General features: G+C 30.7%; 2 protein-coding genes across 5 annotated transcripts in view; one reads left to right on the forward strand and one right to left on the reverse strand.

Moving 5' to 3' along the window:
- The first annotated feature begins 2,558 nt into the window (after window positions 1–2,558).
- On the forward strand, window positions 2,559–9,318 carry LOC127700967 (uncharacterized protein KIAA1143 homolog). The gene is made up of 3 exons (XM_052204723.1): window positions 2,559–2,720; window positions 6,447–6,591; window positions 8,230–9,318. The coding sequence occupies exons 1-3, from the start codon at window positions 2,616–2,618 to the stop codon at window positions 8,421–8,423; spliced, it is 444 nt and encodes a 147-aa protein (XP_052060683.1). The 5' UTR covers window positions 2,559–2,615; the 3' UTR covers window positions 8,424–9,318.
- A 5,527-nt stretch (window positions 9,319–14,845) lies between these two features.
- LOC127700951 (hydrocephalus-inducing protein homolog) overlaps window positions 14,846–24,553 on the reverse strand; it is a 67,135-nt gene continuing 57,427 nt past the window's right edge. For all 4 annotated transcript variants that reach the window (XM_052204690.1, XM_052204689.1, XM_052204691.1 and 1 more), the window contains 13 exons: window positions 23,927–24,074; window positions 23,469–23,676; window positions 22,551–22,772; window positions 21,833–22,201; window positions 20,932–21,198; window positions 20,450–20,619; window positions 19,701–19,836; window positions 19,169–19,474; window positions 18,340–18,503; window positions 17,828–17,969; window positions 16,691–16,918; window positions 16,149–16,376; window positions 14,846–15,736 (listed from right to left, as the gene is read on the reverse strand). In XM_052204690.1, coding sequence (XP_052060650.1) covers window positions 15,248–15,736; window positions 16,149–16,376; window positions 16,691–16,918; window positions 17,828–17,969; window positions 18,340–18,503; window positions 19,169–19,474; window positions 19,701–19,836; window positions 20,450–20,619; window positions 20,932–21,198; window positions 21,833–22,201; window positions 22,551–22,772; window positions 23,469–23,676; window positions 23,927–24,074 — 3,077 coding nt within the window. In that variant the 3' untranslated portion in view covers window positions 14,846–15,247. The remainder of the gene's footprint in view (window positions 15,737–16,148; window positions 16,377–16,690; window positions 16,919–17,827; window positions 17,970–18,339; window positions 18,504–19,168; window positions 19,475–19,700; window positions 19,837–20,449; window positions 20,620–20,931; window positions 21,199–21,832; window positions 22,202–22,550; window positions 22,773–23,468; window positions 23,677–23,926; window positions 24,075–24,553) is intronic.

Consider the following 24,553-nt stretch of genomic DNA (forward strand, 5'->3'; position numbering starts at 1 on the left):
AAATATACAATGTCATAAAGGAACACAGGAACAACAAAGTTGATTTTATACCGGGAAGGTGCTGTCTTTTATCTTACATTGCGAGATAGTGGGTTATAATTTTGATAATTTAATTTGAATTTGAACTTAGATGGTTATATATCTACATCAATTATCTTATTAACTAAGACTGCCGCTAACACAGTCCTGGTTCTTTAATTATTACCACAAATCCTGTGAGGGTTATAATGACATACAAGATGATATGCTTGATATCACCAAGGCAAATAAATGTGATAACAAGCGGCACTTGTCGATAGGGGTTTTATTCATAAATTGCATTTCATTAATTTGGGACCGGGTGGAACTTTAGTTGGTTTCCTACCCTTGTGTCCATTTTGCTATCAGAATGATATGATAGTTGGATAGATTATTTGACTAAATAGTTTTATACAACATTCTAACAATTATATATGTGAATATATGTAAGAGGTAATATGATTTCTATATAACCAGAAATAATTTTTGCAGATGGGGTTTTTCGTCTGGCAGTAACTTGTATCGATATAACAACCTTATTAAATCGTGGAGATTTACAGCTTTTCATATATTTAACCTTCGTGTGTAAAACTACGTACTTTTGTCATTTTGATTAAAAAAAAATAGGTTAATTAATCACAAGACATACTAACCATGTTAATGCCACGGTTTCTACATATTCACACTTGTCAAGACTCGGGACGATTTAGAGCCTGATATTTTTTTTTGAGATGTCACGGTATTCGGTGTCGTTTTTTGTTGTAGTGATTACGGTTTACTGTCTCATTCGTACTGGCAAGTGTAACACGTTTCTTCAGTTTTCTGTAGACTATCCATAATAAATATCTAGATGTTATTTGTTTCTAATTATGCAAGTCGTAATTAAATAATAAAATTTGACTATTGATGATATATAGGAGAAAAAGGCAACAGCGAATATACGTGGGTTATTTTCTAATGCCAGTGTACACATTAGTTTTCTTTTTAAAAGGTTTTATAAAGTCTAGTTTTTTTCTTTTTGGGCTGCTTATTTGTTATCTATATCAACCACACTTGCAATAAAATGCATTAGTATTAAAAAAAACAACATACTATAGATTCTTTATCTACGTATTCTTTAAGAACTTAAATAGTTCTCGTTTAACTTTTTTTTTTTTTATCTCATTGTTTGTATTGTATTATGAAAAAATTATTGATGTTGTAATGTTTATGCCCTTTGGGGCCCATAATTGGAAATAAAATATCTTATCTTATCTTATCTTATCTTATCTTAAAGTCTAGTGACTTTTAGACGTCAAAAGGTTAACCCTATACTTAATGCCCGATGATGGAACAAAAAAGGGCAAAAATCTCAAGATGTACGCTAAATTTAGTACTATATAATTTAAAATATCGTTTTACCGGTGAATAAATAATCAATAACTCTGCCCGAAATAGCCTGTAGTCAATTTTACAGTAATGTATACATAAATGCAGCCCGGCATACTGGATAAGTTGACATTGTACAGCTATCCTTTGTAATGAAATAATAATAAATAACAGATACAAACAAGCATGCAATAAGTTAAACAAATAATAATAAACACACATATATGAATTAATTATATTATAAGTACTTTAATTTTGCATGATAATATCCTAGCTAGCTGTATATAATAGTCTTATGTACTAATAAGAAGAATTGATAATATAATCAGTGTATGCCGATAAGCTGTGTATTAAAGAAAAAGCAAATAAATTCTTGAAATCGTATCCTTGGTGCAACTAATATAAAATAAGGAGATGTGGTATTATTTGCAATGTGACAACTATCCACCAGAGAGAGAAAGCGAGACCAAATGACGTAGATGTTAGCATGGTTAGAAAGCTTGTAAAACATAGCATAAAACATTAATGATGATAGTGTGGGATGTGGTTTAAAGAATAGAGAATAATGGACAAACAGTGCAGAATAAAGGGCAGAAAATATAAAGAATAGAGAAAAATAGGCAAAAAAAAAAGAATAGAGAATAATGGGGTGCTAAAATATAAAGAATAGAGAATGATGGACAAAATTTATAAAGGATACAGAATAATGGACGAAATTTATAAAGAATACAGAAAAATGGCTTAAAAAATTAAAGAATACAGAATTGAAGGACCCCCCCGGCCCCCCCCCAAAAAAAAATCGAGACCCTCATGATATGATCTGAATTGATTAAATTTAGAATTTCTACAAAAACACATTAATTAATAACAGACTCTGCATTTACACTGTCATTTCCCTTCCATTACAAGTAGTCTCAGCTTTAATATTTAAAACTGACTGAAATTAGCCATTTTTCTAAACTGAATCACCATGACAGATAGATCATTCCATAAATCAGCAGCTTTATATATTTTAAGGAGTTTTTAAAACAAGTTGCTGTTTGAACCCTAGGTTTATCTATGTAAGAAACATCTAAAATGATATGTACAATATTTGAATACAACTAAGTCATTGTGTCAGCTGTGCTCCAAATAAAATGGAGGAAGATCCCCTGTACACACATCAGCATATGTAACATTACCCTTCCCCTCCATTACAGTCCCTAAAGAAAACAAACACTTCAACAACGATGTCAAAGAAAAATGCAATTTCCTTTGTGAGAAATGAACCAGCTTTTATACAAAAATTTAAGGAGAAAGTAGGATATAAAGAAGACGTAGACGTCAATGCAAAGGTTAAGGAAGGACCATTAGTCGTTTACAATACAATGCATTTTGTATATGTAAAGGCAGTGAAACAAGACTCAAGAGGGGGTCAGTGTCGAGTTATTAGAGAAGGGTAGCAGTGTTACGTCATGAAATAAAAGTTATTTCATAATATAAGTCCTAAGTGAAAGAAATATTCTGTAATATTATTTCCACTGGAATAAATATAACAGTATATGTTCCTAACGGACTAAATGGTATATAATGTTTGTTCCAACTCGAAAAGATATTATGGCATTGTTTATAGCGAAGGTTCCAGGGGAACTTTCTGATAGCCGAACAAATATGCGTGTTACACTGCCAGCTCATAATCACTTTGTAAGATACATTAAATGATATATTATTGGAGGGTAGGAATGCCCTTTACTGTCAGGTGTCAAACTGTCATTTTGGGCTACCGTTAGTGTCAAATTGGTTTAAATTTTACCATGATTCGTCAAAATATCCTTATCATAATTCGTCAGAGGTCTCAAATAGTTATCGTTACCGTTATTTTTTGAAAAAATTTAACGTGATTCGTCAAAATCAGTCGTTTTTTTATCGTCTTAAAGAAATTGTACATTTTATCGTCATGCACCAAAAATTACCATTAATGTCATTTGGCAAGATTTTTTACCGTGATTCGTCATGAAGGTACCCCCGTTACGACGTTCTTATTGGAGTAATATTGAATAAATTAATATTCATCAAATATATAAAGGGATATTACATTTGAATACTTTTAAAGTTAAATTAATAAAGTTATTTTGTGTTTTAGTATGTTTGAATCAAAATTAAACATAAAATAAACATTTAATTAAGAAAATACTAATTTGAAACTACTAAAGGGAAACTATCCAAATCACATCAGTTAGAGATAGTCAGTACTTGGACATTATTCCTAGAAAAACATCATTTTACTGATTTTTGACATGTAGGAAAAAGGGAAAATGTTATTGCAATATTGTGATACTATATAAAATACAAAGCAAATTTTTAAATAAAATTTATTTTAGCAGTTTACAACTTAAGAACTACAACTATAAAAACAAGAAGATGTGGTATGATTGCCAATGAGACAACTATCCACAAGAGACCAAATGATGCAAAAATTAATAGCATGACTAGAGTAGTGGATACAGTTAGTAGGATTTTATTTTTTTAAGATCTAAAATTTCAGAACATAGCTCACTGTAATACTTATATTACCCCAATGAAACATTGACTGAGGCATTTGTTTTAACTTTATCCTATTCAGTTTGCCAAATTTACATCAACTGAATTTTGATTTCAGCAATAGTAAAGCTCTCAGAAAACTGCATACAAGAAAAGCATTTGATGTACATACAATTGTTGGTGTGGTTTCATTGGTACCCTTATTTCCCCAAAACTCCCCAAAACTCGAAATCCTGAGTTAAATTGTACTTTAATTGAGTATATAAAAATGACATATATTTCAAAGTTACATTACTAGTCTTTATTATCAATAAAAGCAGTATTACACCATATAAAAATAAGGGTTTTTGGATAATACATTTGTACATGTATCTATCAGTTCTAGGGTTCATATTCAGTTTTTGTTTTTTATCAGGAAATCGGTGTATCAGTGGTTTCATGTCCTTTTTTATGTAGACAGTATTGCATGCATTTAGAGATTTAATAGAATGAATTTGACAAGCTGATCCATAGATATTTTCTCTATTGTATTTGATATTTAAGAAAACAGAAAATTTTTGTGACATTTATATCATTCAAAACTTTCATACTGCAGTTGAAGATAGGTTTTTAATTTAAGACATAATTTTGCTTTTATTTCACTCTTTTTTGAATAATTCTTTATTCCTAGTAAACTCCTTCTTCTGTGTATAAGCCTCCTGTAAGTAGGAACACCACCATATTGAGAATATATCCTTAGTACATCATCATGAGTACATGTACTTAATTTAATTCAATATTATGTACAGCACATATATATAAAAGAAAAAACTTTTTATATTTTTACATGGCATATACATTGTATACAGGGACTTGTTTTATTTCAAAAAATTATCACATATATATAATTCAGCAACGGATATTAAAATCAATTAATATTGTTTTAAATCTGAATAAAAGTAAACCAAATGTTGTTAAAAGATAAAATAAGGTAAAATATGATAAAGTATGATAAGATATGAGGTTTTCATCCGCTATAACGAAAATAACATTATTTAAATAAACATGATAAACATTATTTACTAATATTAATTTTATTTTCAACTTTGGTTAATCTTGAAAACTAATAGTCAAAATTTTAGTGTGAATCATAAAATTTGTTTTCTATCCAGAATTCGTAAAAGTTTAATTCATAGTTAGGATAACCAGATTAACATTTTTAATGCCAAATCTCTTGGTAAGTTTTCCCTGTATGAAATTTGGGAGTACCTCCACCTTTCATATATGTGTATGCATGTAATGATGCTGCCATTTCTCGGATACTACTTAATCATACCTGTTAACTTTTCAAAATCTCCATGGGTGATTTTAAGTGCAAGAGGACCTAATGCTCCTTTTATATTGTCATAAGAGTTTTTACAGCTGTTATCCTAATGCTAGCAAGTTAAAGGTTTGCTTTGCTTGCTTGCTTTGTTTGTATAAAAGTTTGCTCAAGCATTGTAATTAAGATTGACATCTGAAAACAATATAAGTAGGCGGAGTTAAATCTGTATATAGGTAAAGGAGTAGGGGCATTAAGGCCTGGTTTTGGCCCAAGAAAATAAAATGTTTGACAACTATTTCAAATTGGCACATAATGTTTGGAAATGCATAGAGTGAATAAATATAAATGAAAAACATAAGATTATTTATATGATGACATCATAATTATGTCATAATATGTACCGTTTTCATGAAAAAGATGAAAAATGCAGAATTTGTGCAATTTTCCATCGTTATTTCCATTACGGAAACATCGTGCGCAGCCAAGAAACAACAAAATAATTTAAGAGAAGCTTTATTATAACTATTGAAATAATCTCACCAAATATAAAGTTGTTTCTTGGGTGCGCACATACTTTGCCAATCTTAAATATACTTAGAAATTAATGAAAAACAAGGAAATTCAAGAAATTTTATAAAATATACAAATTTCGTCATGGTTTGTTGCCATGGTAGCTTGTTTAATGTGAAATTTGTTTTTATTTTCTGAAAACCTTGTACCTTAGTCTAGTTAGGACAAATTTAAGAATATGAATGATAACTTAAATTTGCAGTAATATTTGGGCCAAATAAGGGGCTTATTGCCCTGCTCCTTTGATTATTTGATAATGTCCAATCAAATTTAAATATAATGTATACAAGTTAAACTCTGCCTTTTTATGTTATTTTCATATGTCAATCTTAATTACAAAGCTTGAGTAAACATTAATACAAATAAAGCAAGCAAGCAAACCAAACCTTTACTTGCTAGCATAAGGATAACAGCTGTAATTTACTACTATATATTGTTTTCGGGAATGAGTGTGTATGTGCTAAAATGCCATTTTAACTCATTTGAATGTCTGTTTTGAGGTGTACAGTTAATATAATAAAGAATTTCAATTCAGGTCAACACCTCTAATGGGGGATATCCCCCATAAATCGGGATAGTTGGTAGGTCTGCTTAATGATACAAATCTTATATCACTTAAGAATATAAACAGGAAGTAATAAAATTTTGATTTATATATGTCTTTCAGAGAGCAAAAATGCCAGATTTTGATGAAGATGATGACTCACCAGAGAAAGATGATGAGAAACCGATGGTTGTTGTTCTGAAGAAGGGAGATCTAACTGCTGATGAAGCAAACAATGAACAGAAAGCACTAGATAGCAAAGCTGATGGTAAATTACCTTGTAAATAAAAATAAATAAATCATGTGATACATTATGTTAGGATTGATTGTTTGATTGGAGATTGCTTACTGTAAATTCAGAAATTATTGCGTGCATTAATAATTGCTATTTTGTCATTTTAGACCAAAATGCGAATATTGTTTTTGCTATACTGAGAAAAATCCAGCTTCATTCATATAAAAAATCCTAAATTAAATTGCGATTACAACCCTGTTGCATTTTTCGCAATAATAAAAACATTGCAATGATTTCCAAATTTACAGTATCAAAGTGTCAGTCTTAAAATGCTATATTGTGACAAGCATTCTGTTAGGATTGTATTTTGATAAAAGATTAAACATTATGATCGATCCTTTAATTTAAAGTTGTTTTTAACAGTAATTTTTAATTGGAGTGTCATGGGTGTTTTGATATAAATGTTATCATTGGTTATAGACTAAAAAACCTAAAGAATCATTGAAGAACATAGATACCATTTAGATACACATTAGCCTGTCCATATTGTTCAATTTTAAAATTTCAAGATCTTATGAATAGCAACAAACAGTCTGAACTGAACAAACTCTGCAAATTTATACGAATAATTATTAAATACCTAGAATCTCCTGGGTAACCACTTTATGTCTCTACTTTACATTTGTACTTAAATTTTATATTATGTATGTTAATTTATTTGTATATGTCTTTATACCATTGTACTTTGGTTTATGAGAATAAAGATATATATATATGCAATTGAGTCCTGAATTGACATCCGACAGTCCGGCAAATCAGTTTTCCACACTTTTTTTCATCATGCTTGAAGATATTGATTTGGTAATTGGTATATAGTTTTATCATGACAAGTTACAGATCAAGTTAGAATTTAGTTCCGGTCTGATGATTTTGTGCAGAGTTATGGTCCTTGGACTTAGAAAATTCACTTAAATAATCAGTTTTCCACACCTTTTTTTTTTCGTCATGCTTGAAGATATTGACTTGATATTTGTTATATAATTTACACCATGACAAGTTATAGATCAAGTTAGCATTTTGTTCTATTACAATGAATTTTTAACCCGTAGGGACTATGTAATACTCTCAGAATGCTTGTTATTATTTTTTTACTGTTACAGTATATTGCGAAGATGAAATTGTCTAGATTATGCATTCAGATATTATTTTTTGTATTTATTTTAACAAATACACTGGAAAATAATTCAGGTTTAATATTTGAAAAATAATAAAAATGGAACAAATCATTATTGTCTGTAATATTTCTATAAGCACATCTGTATGCCCTTATGACAGGCATTCACTAAATTTCTAGGTCATAAAGTGTTACTTATACATTGCCATAATTCCGTCCTGAAATCAAACAAAAAAAAGCAGGACTTTTTTTTTATTATACCTTTTGATATGAAGCTGCATTTTGCTGCATGGATGTAAAATTATTACTTACAGGGCAAGTTTGTGTTTCATTCCAGTTGACAAACTTTTGGAGAAATAAATAATTATCATAACAGCTGACTTTTTGTAATAAATCTGCAGTAGGGGACATTCATGTTGTACCAACACATTTATTTTATTAATTTTTCCCCATAGAAACATTGCAACAAGATCACCTACTTTTATTGTCTTTTTCAGATGAAGCAATTGCAGATGGTAAAATAACTTTTAAAAAGCCAGAGAAAAGATCAAGTGAATCAACATCAGATCTTAATACCAGTTCAGCCAAAAAGAAGAAAGACTCAATCAAATCTTTAAAATCAAACTCTAAAAAAGTTAATGACAAAAAACTATTGTCGTTTGGTGATGAAGAAGAGGAAGATGACACTTAATATAAATCGTTATTTATGTATAACTGATGTGAAATGTTAATATGTAAGATGAAATGCACTTTTTGGAAATTTATATGCTGGTGTCAAGTATTTTTATCAAGTGTTAATTGTGAGCTTATTTTTTAAGAGGAGAGATGGGAAATCTGTTAAATGTAGCGAAATTTTGAAATTTGACATTATGATTGCATGCATCAAGATAAATTGTTAAGTGGTGTCTATAAGCTTAAAGTATGGAAGAGAAATGAGAAAATAATAAATAATATGTATTCTACAATCAGCCAACTATTGTACAAATAACAGGAACACAAATAATTTTTTTGTTTATTTGTAGTTATACAAATAAAGTCTCCTGTTACTACACTCCCATGTTGAGCAAATGGTAATGTGAATATTTCATTTTGCATAACAGTTCATTTTGGGGTCCTCTTTGCAGTCTACTTTTAAAATATGAAAATTTCTTTGAAAAATCAGAGACTTTTTGGATTTAAACAAACCTGAACCTTAAAGAGTCAGGTGTGAATTATAGGATAAAAACAATCGATTTACATTGTTGGATACATAAAATTTATTTGTACTCACTACAAAAAAAGCTTGGCGATCATTACTTACGTCCTGTTTCTAAAGCTATTACAAATGAATTTTATATTTTAGGACAATGTACAAATATCGTATATATATATATATATAGTAACGGTGAGGTGAAGTAGCACTTCTTGTGAATTATTATCTGTAAGTTAAATAAAAAACTGTCAGTCCTTGATATCCTTGTTAGATCTCTTTAATTGATTTTGAAATTTTCAATAATTATTGTGAAAATTTTGTTGTAAAAATATTACGACTTACCAACTTTTATATTTTGTAATGTTAATCATGTTAATGAAATTTTTTAAACATTTGTTTTGTTTTAGATTCATCAAAAGATATAACATAGATCAACTATATTTGGTGAATGAAATGATTGTAAGGTGTGCATGTCCACATTGCAGGTTTCATCTGACCGTGATCTTTTTTTATGGTTCATTGGACAATGTTCAGTTTTTTGTGGATTGGTCTAGTTCTCAGATACTATAAGCTATAGGGCACTATATTTGATGTATGGAATGATTGTAAGGTCTACATGCTTGTTTGGCAGTTTCATATGACCTTGACCTCATTTTTATGGTTCATTGGTCAATGTTTAGTTACCATGTTTTTTTTACTTAATCAGATACCATCAGCAATAGATCAAATTGAGAATTGAAATGGGGAATGTGTCAAAGAGACAGCAAACAGTCGAAGGCCACCAATGGGTCTTCAACACAGCTGGAAAAACCAGCACCCGGAAGCGGGCTTCAGCTGGCCCCTAAACAAAAATGTGTACTAGTTCAATGAAAATGGACGTCACTCTAAACTCCAAAACATATAAATGAACTAAAATTTAAAAAACATACAAGACTAATAAAGGCCAGAGGCTCCTGACTTGGGACAGGTGCATAAATGCGGCGGGGTTAAACATGTTTTGTGAGATCTCAACCCTCCCCCTATACCTCTAGCCAAGGTAGAATAAACACAGCAATACGCTGAGTAAAACTCAGTGAATCAATATTAATACCAAAATATTCCATCTTTAATGATCTGACAAGTTTCGTAAATATATCCCTTCTTCATACCAAGGCCGTAACTAGGCATATTATTTTAGTGAGGCATAACTGATCGCCGAGCGTAGCAAGTTGAATAGAGAGAGCCGAATGAATCGAGGCGAAAAATTTTGGTAGGGTGTCTGGGATAAATGGCGTGTTTAACGAATCAAGTCAATTGTCATCACTCAAGTCTCCGCCCTTTTTTTATCAGTACTTATAGAAAAGGAATGTATAATATGATCATTTGAAAACGGAATAAGCCTTTTTCAATGATCAAGTCCGAGTTTATTGAAAAAAACATTTTTGATTTTTACTATTATTACATTTTATATATTCATATGTTTTTGCCTGATATTTTAGTGGATTTTATCTCACTGGCATCGGGGAATTTTAAAACAAGCGGAATGGAAACGCGGCACACATCAAAAATGATTTTCTTATATCATCACTGTCTCAGGTGATGTGTTAATTATATACACTGCAGAGCCTTCTCGCTAACCAATGTACCCTACTACTACTATCCTCTCCATTTTCTCCTGTAAAATAATCATGATATTTTACACTCAAACCAACTGGTAAGTTTTGTTTAAATCTCACATTGAATTGCTATGAAAAAAGGTTTTGAAACTAATACTGCCCATGTAAAAATTTTGGTAGGGGGTCTGGGATAAATGGTGTAAAATCCTGCATTCTGGGCATTTCCAGAGAGCTTGACATCGTTGCATAGATTGAAGATAGGGAGTCTGGGATAAATGGTGTAAAATCCTGCATTCTGGGCATTTCCAGAGAGCTTGACATCGTTGCATAGATTGAAGATGTTCGGTTTGATTTCAAACAGTTTCATTGCGGCCGGAGCTAAATATCAATTTTCAGCTTTAAGCCTTTGAACACGGTATATTGGGATCTACTTTGCCATTTCACCTTCATGAATATCGGATAATCATAACTTTGTCATTTGAATTCACTGAGATATGGGGCACCCCCTATGTCATTTTATGTTATTTTAGGAATATTATTTTGATTTTTTCTTTTTGCCACATGCTACCTTTTAATGTTATGGATACGGGAAATTAGATATAACTATATCGTTTTATGTTATTCTAGGAATATTGATTTTTTAGTTTTTTCTATGGTTACGGGGAAATTGGACTAGAGTTTTTGCTGTTTACATGTAGGTTCATGATTTCAGATTATTTCTGGAAATAGTCAGTGGTAAGATATTTTAGATCGACAATCGAATAATGAGGTGGTCTGATCCCGAAATCCCGAATTGAAAGACACATCCCTCAGTAATCTAAAAATTGGATTACAGGATGTTCTTTCAAATTTTAAGAAAGAATAAAGTTGGGGAAAACAGGGTAATGAATACTCAGACAGGACTGCTCCCGTGCGGTGCTCCAGTACTTGATTTGTCAGTCTATTTATAGTTTTTGGATTAGTTCTAATGAAAATATATTCAATACTGGAACTCTTAATTAACACCTTTTGTGATCACAAATGAAATCCATTAGTTTACTAAAATTATTCCTTCCTCACCTTCAGTATCGCTTTTCACCCCCAGTTTTTGGTGGGGTTCGTGTTGCCCAGTCTTTAGTTTTATATTTTGTGTTTTGTGTACTATTGGTTTGTCTGTTGGTCTTTTTCTTTTTTAGCCATGGCGTTTATTTTCGACTTATGAGCTTGAATGTTCCTCTGGTATCTTTTGCCTCTCTTTTTCCTTTTTCTGCAAGAGCCTGTTTTTAACCAGAGATCAATGATGATTACCGGTTATTAGGTTAATCTGGGAATAATAGTATATCTAACAATATATCAATATATATGTTCCTGGGTTAATGTAATCGAGAAACATCAAGCGGTGACTGAGATGCTGAGTTATATCCAGGAAGAATGATTTAAAAGGAACGATGTCAAGTTATAGAAATTAAGGTTGAGACAGAAAATAAAACAAATGACTATATTTCGTATTTAATTACCATAAACAAAAACAAAAAAATTCACAGAAATTTTAGTGAGGCAATTGCCTCACTTGCCTCAATGGTAGTTACGGCATTGTATACTCTATTTCGGGTATGGAATGAATGCAAGATATACATTATTTGACCTTGACCTCATTTTCATGGTACATTGGTTGATGTTGATAGAAATGATAGAAAATGTCATCTTTGAAATCTTGGTAGCATTAGAGATGAATTTCATTATCTACCATAATGTCCATTTTTTAACGACAGTAGAAAATTATACCTTGAAAAATTCTATTTGACTCATGTAAATACATTAAAGTTTAGAAAATTGATGCGCAAATTAAACAAAAAGTCAGAGCTAAAAAGATTATGCAAGTTCATAAAGTGTGTAAACAAACATGTGGGTCCTTCCGGGCTAAAATATATTTTTAAAAACCACTGTATTGTATATAAATGTTTGTAAATAGATGCATATTTCTGTACATATTTTGCATTCTCTATGTACCTACCTGTATGTATATTCAATGGTTATGAGAATACAGATATTGTATTGTATTGTCAATGTTCAAGTTTTTGTATTTTGATCAGCTTCTCGTGTAATGTAAGCAATAGGGCCACTATATTTGGTAAATGGAAGGATTGTAAGGTGTACATGACTGTCTGTTATAATTTATATGACCTTGACCTCATGTTCATGGCTCATTTTCAATGTTAAGACTTTTTTCTCAGATACTAAAAGCAATAGGTCAGCTATATTTGGTGTAATGGATTATTGTGTGGTGTAAATGTTGTCTGGCAGGGTTCATCTGACTTTGACCTCATTTTTAAGGTTAATTGGTCAATGTTAAATTTTATGAATTTAGAGTTGTTTCTCGGATATTATCAGCAATAGGCTAACTATACTTGGTGTATGGTATGATTGTATGGTGCACTTGTCTGGATGGATAGGTTCATCTGACTTTGACACCATCTACATGGATCTTGGATTAGTGTATGTGATACTTTTAGTAAAACCTTATTACAGACTTTCAACTAAGGGAGCTACCATTTGATTTTTATATTTTTGTATAAATGTCCTGCATTTTTTTTAAGTTGTAATCTCTGTCCTGCCTTTTTATTTTTCACTTTATTCGTTCCTGCCTTTTTTTTTCATTATTTTATCCTGATTATTTTTACATAAATTGTCATCCTGCTTTTTTGTTTGCCAAATTGCTCATCCTGCCTTTTTTTTTACTCAAAACTTCTGTCCTGCCTTTTTTTCAAATTTCATCCCAGCCCCCAACCCCTATAAAAATCAAATGGTACCTCCCTTAAATTTAATCATGATAAGCAAAGGTAAAGCAACCGAGACATTTCAGTGTGTGCATTTTTTTACTAAACAAGAAAACCTTTTTTTAGTAAGATTTGTAAAATGATTGAATTTCAGTGTGCATATATATAACACTGTCACACATGAGATTTGCTTACAAAAGGAACTTTCATGTTTGGCTGCTTGACTACTAGGTATTTCAAGTGAATATCCTATACAGGGACTAAGAAATTACTTTAAAATCATTTCTATAATCTTTGAAAAGTTTATTTGCTATGAAATCGATAAAGTAAAATAATCAGCATCATATTTCTTTGACCTTTTTTAAATATAAAATTAAGGAACTGTTGTATCTACCAGAGAACAAAGGAATAGGATGTAAACCATTGCAGACCATTGTAGCTTTTAACACTATGCAAAACCCTTACCATTTAACAGATAGTCAGCTATAAAAGGCCCAACCATGACAAAATATGAAACAATTCAAAAGAAGAAAACCATTTTCGCACCTCAGTTAAATTAGTGACGTTATGATCGGTTTTACATCGTCATGTGGTGACCTGCTATGGATCCATATGGGGTTCATGACATCACCTCTACTATTAATGGTGATGTCATCTAATAATGTTATTGTATTTCATTGTTTATTTTTTATACAAAACTTGGCAGTAAAAGTCCTGTGTGCAATAAATTTGGTCTGGCCCCGCTATGGATTTTACTACCCCTCTATGGATTTTACAACCCCTATATGGATTTTACTACACCCTCTATGGATTTTACTACTCCTCTGGATTTTTCTACCCCTCTGGATTTTACTACCCCTCTATGGATTTTACTAACCCTCTGGATTTTACTATACCCCTCTATGGGTTTTACTATCCCTCTATGGACAACTATCAAGACAAATTATGGATTATATCAATTACCCTGTATCCATCAATTTAAGCATGTCCCAATATGGCATAACTAAGTATAAAAATAATAGAGATATATGATTGCCAATGAGACAATTATCCAGCAGAGTGATTCCAAATGACATGTTTGCTTTCTAATTGACACATACCACATGGAAACTTCAGACCAAATGCCATCTACATAATAAACTGTTGACACAGAGATATGTCTGGCCTGTCGGCATAAAATTCAGAAAAAGACAATCTGATGGACAGCAACACGATTTATTAATTCAGTCGCCGGACCATTATCTAGTAGGCAGGGCCTGAAAATAATTGTCAAACTGATTTGTACTGATAGTAATGCAACTCTATACAAAATATCATTGATCTATCACAAGTAGTTCTTATCAAACTGACTTAAGCAGAAAACTTAACACTGAAAATTGCTAACTAAATCAAAGTCACTGGCTCATGGCCTTGGGGGCAGGGCCTCAAAATAGTCGTCAAACTGATATGTACTGATCGTAATGCAACTTTATATTAAATATCAATGATCTATCACAAGTAGTTCCTATCAAACTAACTTAAGCAGAAAACTTAACAATTTTTGGAAAGGAGATAAATAAAGAAATAGTCATTATATTTCTATGATTTATTGACCATGAAATATACATATATTATAAATCTTCATTTCAATAAATAAATCAAATATCTTTTCAATGCTTTAAATATAGACAGTATCACATAAACTCAATATTAAAACAAGAACGAGAAAAAGAGCATGTGATATAATTCACTAAATAAATAAAATGCAATTACATCATTTTTTAAGGACGGAATTTTTAAGTAAAATTAATCATAAATGTAAGAACTACAATGTAAAAATAGACGGAATGTTAGAGATTTAACCTGTGGTAGTAACTCTCAGTATAAATAAGATCAATAAGTAGTAACAATCAGTATAAAAACATAAAAATCTAATTTTCAAAAAATATCACAGTTTTTGGAAAATTGTTTAGCTGAAATTATTGTTAGCACTTTATGGTGTTACACCTTTTAGGTAAAACACCCACTGGGCATTAGAAGTGCCTCCAGCTGACTTAAGACAGGTGACAATTAGTTTTCCCATAACCTGAGCCTTTGATCCACTATCATTGCCATGGAAACCTACTCCAATTCTTTGATCTCTTGGTCCACGAACAGTGTCACTTTGTTTTGTTACGTAAAACAGTTCATTATCAACTTGGTAAGTGAAAGAGGTTTGTCCATGGAAAACATTTCTAAATGGAATATTGGTAGTCTGCCCAGATTTTATAATAAAAGGTCCTTGTGGTTTAGCAGCTACACATGTTCCATACAGTGGGAAGATATATTCTCCACTTGTAGGGGAACTGATTGTCAGTATTCCTTTATGTTCTCCTAACTGAGAAGGTTCAAAGGTTACATCCACAGAAACGTCTGTTCCACCTACAGAACCAGGAACAGCAGCAACAGTTTTATCCACATGGAAGTTGTGATGATTATCCACCTGAAATAAAGAAGAAAGAATAAGGCTTAAAATTATTACTTGAATGCTTGAATTTGTACACTTATCAATTGTTTTAGTTTCAAAGATACAGTTTTTTTTTTTATCTCTTTCTCTTTTTTTTTCTTTTTTATTTTGACAAGACATGTATTGATTTAATGATCACATTTATTACTTAAAAATCTATTTTTTAGTTTTAAATGGAAATGTGTCTGTAAATCTCTATAGTAAAATTAATGAATTTCTTAAAGTTGTTAAAACATACTTTTGTTTTTTTTTCAAAAAAAGGCGATTAATATAAACCTTAGTCCATTGTTAGAAAAAATTGAAATAAAATTTTCTTTTTATACATGATCAATTTCCACTATTGACATAATTTTCTTTGATGTGCTATGAGTTTCTACTGTATACATACCTTACAGCTGTAATCTGGTTTTGTTTGTTTTGAGAAGTTAAGGAACTTAGCCATGGAAACCTGGTTATTTCCCAGGCAGCAGTGGAAGTACAAGGCTTTCTCTGGACCAGCTGGTGTGGCCTTAAGATTAACCTCATAGGTGTAAGTTCCAAGGTCATTGCTGGTAAACTCTATTTTACCAGAGGTTTCTCCAACCTTTAAGGGGAGATAACTAAAAGTGCAGACATGCTGAAAAAAAAGATGTTAAACATTTTTTATCATTAAGATTTTCTTCAGTTTGGTTATAATATCTATAGAACACTTTTCCAGCAGATATAACAAACATAAACTCTTGGTCTGGAATTAAAAAACGTTTTTATGTTTCAACAGTACTAAAAAATTGTAAAAACACAAAAATGAGGAGATAAAATTGTACGTTTAAATTATTTTTCTCATAGATGACTAAAGTATTTGTTGACTTATTAAAAATTAGAAAAAAACTTTGACAATACTAGTCTAAACACATGAATTAAATCATTTTCATTTGAAACTAATCAACTAACCTTGGATCCTTTTTGTACAACAAACTGACTTGGTATCTGTATTTCTGATGGACATGTGACACTGAAGGTAACTGGGGTATCCAGTGGGTTTTCCAGGGTAATTTTATGTTCCAATGTCTTCCTGACAGGTGTACTAAGATCTATAGTCCCCATGATGTTTGGTTTGATTGCTTTGAAGGACACGTCGTAGACAACATACTCTCCAGACTTCTCGTTAGTAAATGTGATCTACAGACATATGAAATATACTTGATTCATATTCAAGTTTTTAACATTTTATCTTATAAATAAATGTAGATTTTATCGTTTATTTGTATTCATTCATTCATGATTATTTTACAGTAAGGTATTTTACAGTATGCTTATTATATACATGTATTGTCTGAATGAACAATTTGATCAGATTTATTTTTTTATAATTTAGGACAAAGTAAAATTTGTTCATGTGTATCAATTTAAACTGGATGTATCAAATATCTCAATTTTTATCAAACATAACTTGGTAAATTAGAAGATAAAAAAATGTTAGATTAGACTGTTTTTCTCAAATTTGGCTTTAGTATTTTGTTATTAAGTTTGGTTACTGGATCAGAATGGTCATTACTGTTGAAATCAGGACACTTCAGTATAATGCAGTTGTTATTCAGGCTTCCCAGGAGATATGGGTTCATATTCTCTGCCATTGCCCTATATCCCCTTCCATTGACGGTTCAGAAGATATAAAACACTGACAGGTAATATGAGCCCATATCTCCTGTGAAGATCCTGAATAACATATAATACCCCACATCTCATTTGATTAATATTATATTTCTAATTCAAACAGATAACTGCTTGAATGACTGATAAAGTTTTACTAAAATTCCTTCAAATGAAATTCTAACATTCATTCACAACAATTCAAATCCTTTATAATTACATATACAACCTTTCTAGTATTTTGGTAAATTCAAAATTTTTCCTAACATCTTTTTGGGGTACTAATAATAAAAAGATTTAATCCTTCAGTGTATGGTTATTTGTATTCCAAGTAAGGCAACTTGTTAAGTGGCTGTAGATGTCTCTTTGTATAATTTGCCCAATTATAGAGTGTAGTGTTGATGTTATCAAATGCAGTACCAGAGAAACAATACATACCTTCATTTGTGTTGCCCCTTCCTTGTAGAAATACATGGCTAATTTAAAATCTTTAGACCCACTAGCTGGTACATCTAAATAGTGCATGTGTTCAATAGATGTGGAAGCATCTTTCTTCATATCCTCTCGCGTCACTTTGAATCTAAAAAAAAGAGGTATTTGTGAGGATTTTTTTTTCTTCATTTAAATAAGCAATACAACAGCAAAGATTATTTATAGAAAATATTAAAAAATGATACGTTGATTTTAAAATTAAAGATGATTTGAACATTTGTACATGTATACTAAATCAAACAATAATGTCTGACTTACTCAATTCTATTGTGCTCTTTGACCTCTCCATACTAACCATGTGATATTTCTATTACTAATAGTAATGGTAGTTGGAGTCATTAAACAAACTAATCATATCCTTGTCACTAAAATCGTGTTATATTCATAGTTAAGTTCCAGGTCCTTATCAACAAATGGTCTTTTAGAAAAACAATTTTTTTTAGCATGGTAAAAATTACCTCTGAGGTTGTTTTAGCCAGTTGTTAACTGGAAGAAGTTCTGTGTACCAGACTTTACAAGGTACCTCTACTGGTTTATGTATGATTGGTTTAGGAGCTTCAGCAGTACCAGTTAAGGTCCAGAATAAACCACTTCCATCTGGTGTTGGGAAAAATATGGATCCCTGCGAAAAAAGGAAATGATATTAAGATATATGTTACATAATAAAGGTCTTCAAATTCTTGTTGTCAAAACAAGGTTTTTCCCGATATTTGCATTTTATGATATGAACGAAAATATTTGGTTCTTTCAAGTTAAAGATATAGGAAGTTACTCTCAGTCACTTCAATTTTCATGTGAACAAGTTTGATTTTAATACTTGAAAAACTTATTCAAAAGTTCACAGTTCGGTTATCCTCAACATTTGGTAAACATTAAATGCAATGATAAATTTCACTTTGATAACAATTATGAAGTCTTTCAGTATGTTGTTTTAAGTTACCAGGTTTCTATATTTGATAAAAATGAACTTTAAAAGATTTTTTTATTAAGTCAGTTGTATTTGTGCCGTTACAGATTATCTAAAATTAATGCACATTCAGCAGTTTTCTAAGAAAAACATGAAATTGCAAAATCAAAATACCAAATACAGACACACTTGCTTCTTATCTCAAATAAAAACACTGAGTTAAACATTTCAAGATTTAGTTTTTCCCTGCAAGTTTAGTAACTAATTACAGGGATACTTAGACTAACCCTGTAATCCCTGTGTAATAATATTAGGGTTGTTTAAAAAAAAATATTAAATTTATTTCAGGTAACAAGTCTTATTTCTTCATTGGTACTTACTGTGTCTTTGATGCCATCGTGTGTCATTTTTACAGGTTTGTATGAGATTGGATAATTTTCTGCCTTCTGGGCATCCACCTTAAAACTTGTAGGTCCACTCCATTGGTCCCCTGTTATAATGGGACGTAGAAGCCAAGACTGGTTTGTGGTATTTCTCAGAGTTATTGTCTTGGTATCTTCCTCTCTAACTGGAACCATGAAAGGATGTAATGACTGACTTTCTCTGGGGTTGATGGCTGTACAGCTTCCTGTCAAGGTCAAGGTCACTGGTTTGTGAATACCACCTTCAATGAAGCACTGCAAATTCTGAAATGATAAAGAACATTTAAGTATAAGTGAATTACTAATAATTGTGCTTTTGATATTTGAATATCTTGTTAACTGCATCAATAAATCTAATAATTTCATTAAAAATGACATGCAATTATTAATAAAAAGATTAAACATCATTATGAGCTCACAGAAAAATTTTAAACAAAGTGAAAGAAGTTCTGAATTACTGTAATATAACAATGAACAAACTAATTCTTACATCATATCTGATGTCCTTTTTCTCTTGCTTTGGTTCAAAGGTCACCTCAAAAGTGACTTCCATACCAGGTGTGATGTAGCCTTCTACAGGATAGATATTAAAGTCTGGCCTAAATCTCTTTATATCCCAGGTAAATCTATAAAGAATAATAATTGTAATTAATAAAAAAAATCAACATTATGAAATAGGACAGATACTCAATAATTTCCCAAGTCAAAAATACATATTGGGTACTATATTTTAATCGCATGTTAACTTTATAATTAATTTGTCACACATTATGCCTGACATTCATACTAAGGAAATATTTTGAGGTAGCATCTTGATGTGAACCAATTTTTAGTTGCTTTTTGCAGTCGAATTATTTATGTTAAAACACATGTCAATATTTAATTGATTATCATCTATTTATAGTTTAAAAAAGTGAAAGGGGAAAGTATTGACATATTTTCATGCAAATTGTGAGATTTATTTGCCTCTTAAGCAGACTTGTTTTCAGCGAGGATTTTCCTTTTTTTTTTGGGAAAATGTCTGGTTTTAATTTTCATTCAAATATTAATCAGTAATTCCTATTTCCTGAATCCTGAACAATCTATTCCGTCAACTTATCTTTCATGAAAATTGTCATCTAAAAAAAATACAATATTGACTAAATTGGAATCGATAGTAATTTCTTTTTATTCCTCTGTTGATAACCCTTAGTAGATTTCCCAATGACAGTAACTTGTATATGAAGAATCTATACATACTTAGCATTCATGTCTCCAGTGTTTGTCATTACAATCTTCTTTGAAGTGGAGCTATTTTTAAACACACTACCAAATGGTATAGCAGTGGTATCCAAGTTAATCTCCATACCCAATACACATCCTTTGATGGCAAATAATGGCTGAGAATGTCCAGCACATTCCATGTAAACCTTAAAAATACAAGTATATCAAATTAAAGAATGAATTTAAAAAAAATGTTCTAAAAAGGTTTAAAGTATGACAGAAAATTACTGAGAGGGCCGTTATCTTTCTTTATTGTGGATATCTGTATTATAAGATTAAATTTTTTATTGTAATAGAGATAATGTGATATTTTGTAAAGAACTCAAGGTCTGGTAGAATGTAATATCAAATGGATAAAATATCAACTAAATTTCTTGTATCATTTTTATAATTTTTAAAACATGGAAACCATTTTCATTTTATGTCATAAGTATCATCTATTTCAATGCTTTTCATACCTCTTCTGTGAACTGTGGAATTCTGTGTTTATTGTTAAGTTTAACTATGACAGAACATTGTCCACCTTTGCCTTCCAGCGTTATATTCTCAGTGGGTGTGATAGACAAAGCATTGGTCTGTTGTAAAGCCAGTGTTGTGGGTGTCAGAGCCAGTTTAAATGTTATTGGTGCTGGACTGTTATTGACAACAGGTACTACTGGAGGTTTCTTTAATTTGCCTCCAACAACCAGTGATCCCAAGTTTATAATTGATGCAGGAACTTCGACCTGAAATCAGAGAACTTTTAAATTCAATATACTGTATCTTTGCTGATTTCTTGGACGGAAATTCTTCAATATATTTTTTGATTGAAAAAACTACTTTACCGGTACACAAACAAGATAATGAATACACAAATTGACACTTGTCATATATTCATTACATTTCTGATTATCTTTAGAACACACTCAATACCAAAACTATAACTTAAGGTGGTACCTAACACTACAGGGAGATAACTCTGTAAAAATCAACTTAACGTTTTAATCACGTTGTATTGTTAAGGAAATATTAAGCTTCTCAATTATCAAAATTAGTGTTTGTCAAACTGCTATATAATCAGTGAAATTTTTCTGATAAAGTGTTTGGTTCAAATTATTTGAAATTTTTATATTTTTGTCAAAGGGTCAAAGTAAACATTTTGTCAAAATTTTAGGAATATTAAACGAGCCAAATTAATATTAGTTAAGGTGTTGGGTACCACCTTAAAAAAATTTTTCATGAAAAAATCATTCACAAATGCTGTGACATTTTTTATCGGAGGAAAATGGATGTATTTCAGCTTTCATTGAGAATTTTTATGCTAAGCTATCATTGGTTATTGTAAATTAGCAATATTTCTCTGATCCAAAACATACAAACCTTCATTTCAGTTCCAGTTCCAATAATCATAACACTGTTTCTAGATAGTCCATTAATTTCAAATATAATCTGTTCTTTATACACTCTTGCCTCCCTTGGATAGAATGTAAATAATACATCTATTGATTGCCCTGATGGAATTACACAAGGCTTGAAGTTATGATGTAAATGATCGGTTGGCACATATAAACAATTTACACTAATGTCTTTTCTATCCTTATTGGTCAGTTTCAGCACCTTATTACGATCTGGCATTCCTGCCTTATAGATGAAACAATTTCCAAAGTTGTAGGATTGGAAAGAGAAATGTAGTCCAGGAGTTACTCCCAGTCCTTCTAATCCAATACTGTATGTTGGCCCATTCTTAATCTAAAAGTACAGAAATAAATAAATATGAGATGCAATAATTTTATGTAGAAATTTATCTTAAATGCTACTATTTTTTTTTAAATGATTCAGTTTCATTTTAATTTTAACAATTGAATTAAGATTTTGCATGTGTTTCAATACACACAGCAAATAACTGACATAATCTCAATCAATTAAAACTTTCATATTTTCATTTAATTTTCTTTTACTTCAAACAAATTATAACTTGTTAAAAGATCAGTGAAATTCTTTTTGAACTATTCCTAAATGTTATAATACAATTCAGAATTTGATATTGTTTGTTAAATTGTAAAATTTTCTTATCTTTGATTTATGCAAAATTTGTTACCTTAAGAACAAGTTCACAATCCTTAAGTGTTGTACGACTAGGTGGACAGAAGACAAGTCTGCAGACTGCCTTCTCCCCATGGAGAACTCCACCACGGTTAGGAGTGATGGAAACCATATCTTTCTTCTGAGAACTCATGTTCATCTCCCATTCATAGTCAAAGTTAAACTTTCCAGAGTTAATGATAGTAAGGTTTCTTATCTGTTGTTCATTTACCTCAACCTATAAAAAGCACAGATGTAAACTTAAAGAGTTGATTCAGTTATCATTCTGTTCTTATTGAAGAATAAATTAACAACCCTAAGTTGTAGAAAAATGCAGTTTGATATCATTGTTGAAGTTCAACTCATAACTTACAATTGGACATGCTTGATGTCCTTAAAGAGGTGTAAAGCTGTAAAATTGGTGTTTTACTTGTTTTTCGGACAGGGAGATCCAAAGTGCAATAAATAAGATTTTTTACAAACTAGAACAGTAAACAATATGGAATAAGAAAAGTGTCATGTATTCTGTTGATCTTTTCTCTGTGATTTTGCCTTATGAACTCCACATCAATTTATTTCCTATAAATTTATATAGACAAACATTGATCCTAACTTGACACTATAAACATGGTGCTTTGGTTGAAGAAAAGATTAAATGAATAACATATTCTTCATTTAAGCTCTACAATAATTCTTACTCATAAATCACATTGATTTTGATCACGGAAGGAATTTTGGTTATTCTAACATTACAGGATATATTTCCTTTTACCATAATTTTTTTCTGTTTTATGTGCATATTTAAGATGCCATAGATCAAAAGTGATTGTAATTCTAATGCAATAGGTCAATGGTTCAAAATTGAGATTGAATCGTAGTTTAGTCCAGAAATGTTAAATATCTGTATTGGATGCCGATCTCTGATAATGCTTACCTCTCCAAAACGAATTATATTCATGCCATTACATATAAGTTCTTCTACTCGTCCTTGAGAATCCTCACACAGTAAAGTAGAATTCATAGAATAACCTTCTGCCTTCACATTCAGAGTAACTGGTGTAACCTTTCTCTTAACTTTACATACAATGTTGAAATTTACTTCCTTGTCAGAATTTGGAGCAAAATACAACTGTATTGGTGCCCTGAAATTATCAAAAAAAAAATGCATTTTAGAAATTTTTTAAAACAGATTATCTTTTTATTGACTTTTAATTTCAAACAATGTCGATCAATAGTGGCGTAGAATTATCTAAAAATGTAAGGAATGTTTGCCTTCTATTGGAATTTTGTTTGAACTGAATTATCACCAGAGTTATCTCCCATTACATTTTTTTAGTTGATGTAGAAAAGATTTAGAAAAGAGGTAAAAATATCATGTAACACTTAAAATACCTTGATTTAGGTGGAATAATTCCAGTCATTGGTTCCACCTGAATGTGGGCGGAGAAACCAGCTGAGTGACAGGAATCTGGTTCCATAACATAGGAGAAAGCCTCATCTTCATTGTTGATGATGTAAACACTTTCCGTTGCTGCATGTCCTATAAAATAACATATCAGTGTAATATCATACTTAATGAAAAAAGATGATAAGAAATCTTTCAGGCATTAGAATACTGTAAATTCTGAAATTTTTGCAATGTTTTTATTATTGTGAAACTTGTGACATGATAGTTTACGTAATAAAAAAAGATACCCTGCATTTTAGATTTCATTTCTTGTATGCAGCATTTCCTGAAATCACAAAACCTAATATCATGTTTTTGTCCCTTGGGAAACAATCACAATAATAAATGTGTGCAATAATTTCTGAATTTACAGATAGGAATTATGGTTCTGTTTTCACTGCCTTTGAATATTTGTATTTTGTTAAAACTTTCAAACTAAAATAAAAATGATACGTGCCTCAGTACTTTATGCTTTATAATAAATATTTCATTTGTAATATTCCTAAGACTGCTTATAATATTCAAATTTTATTATTTAACAGTTCTAAATACTGAAAATAATTTCTCATTGC

This window comes from Mytilus californianus, unplaced genomic scaffold (genome assembly GCF_021869535.1).
Source record: "Mytilus californianus isolate M0D057914Y unplaced genomic scaffold, xbMytCali1.0.p SCAF_5, whole genome shotgun sequence".
NCBI lineage: Eukaryota > Metazoa > Mollusca > Bivalvia > Mytilida > Mytilidae > Mytilus > Mytilus californianus.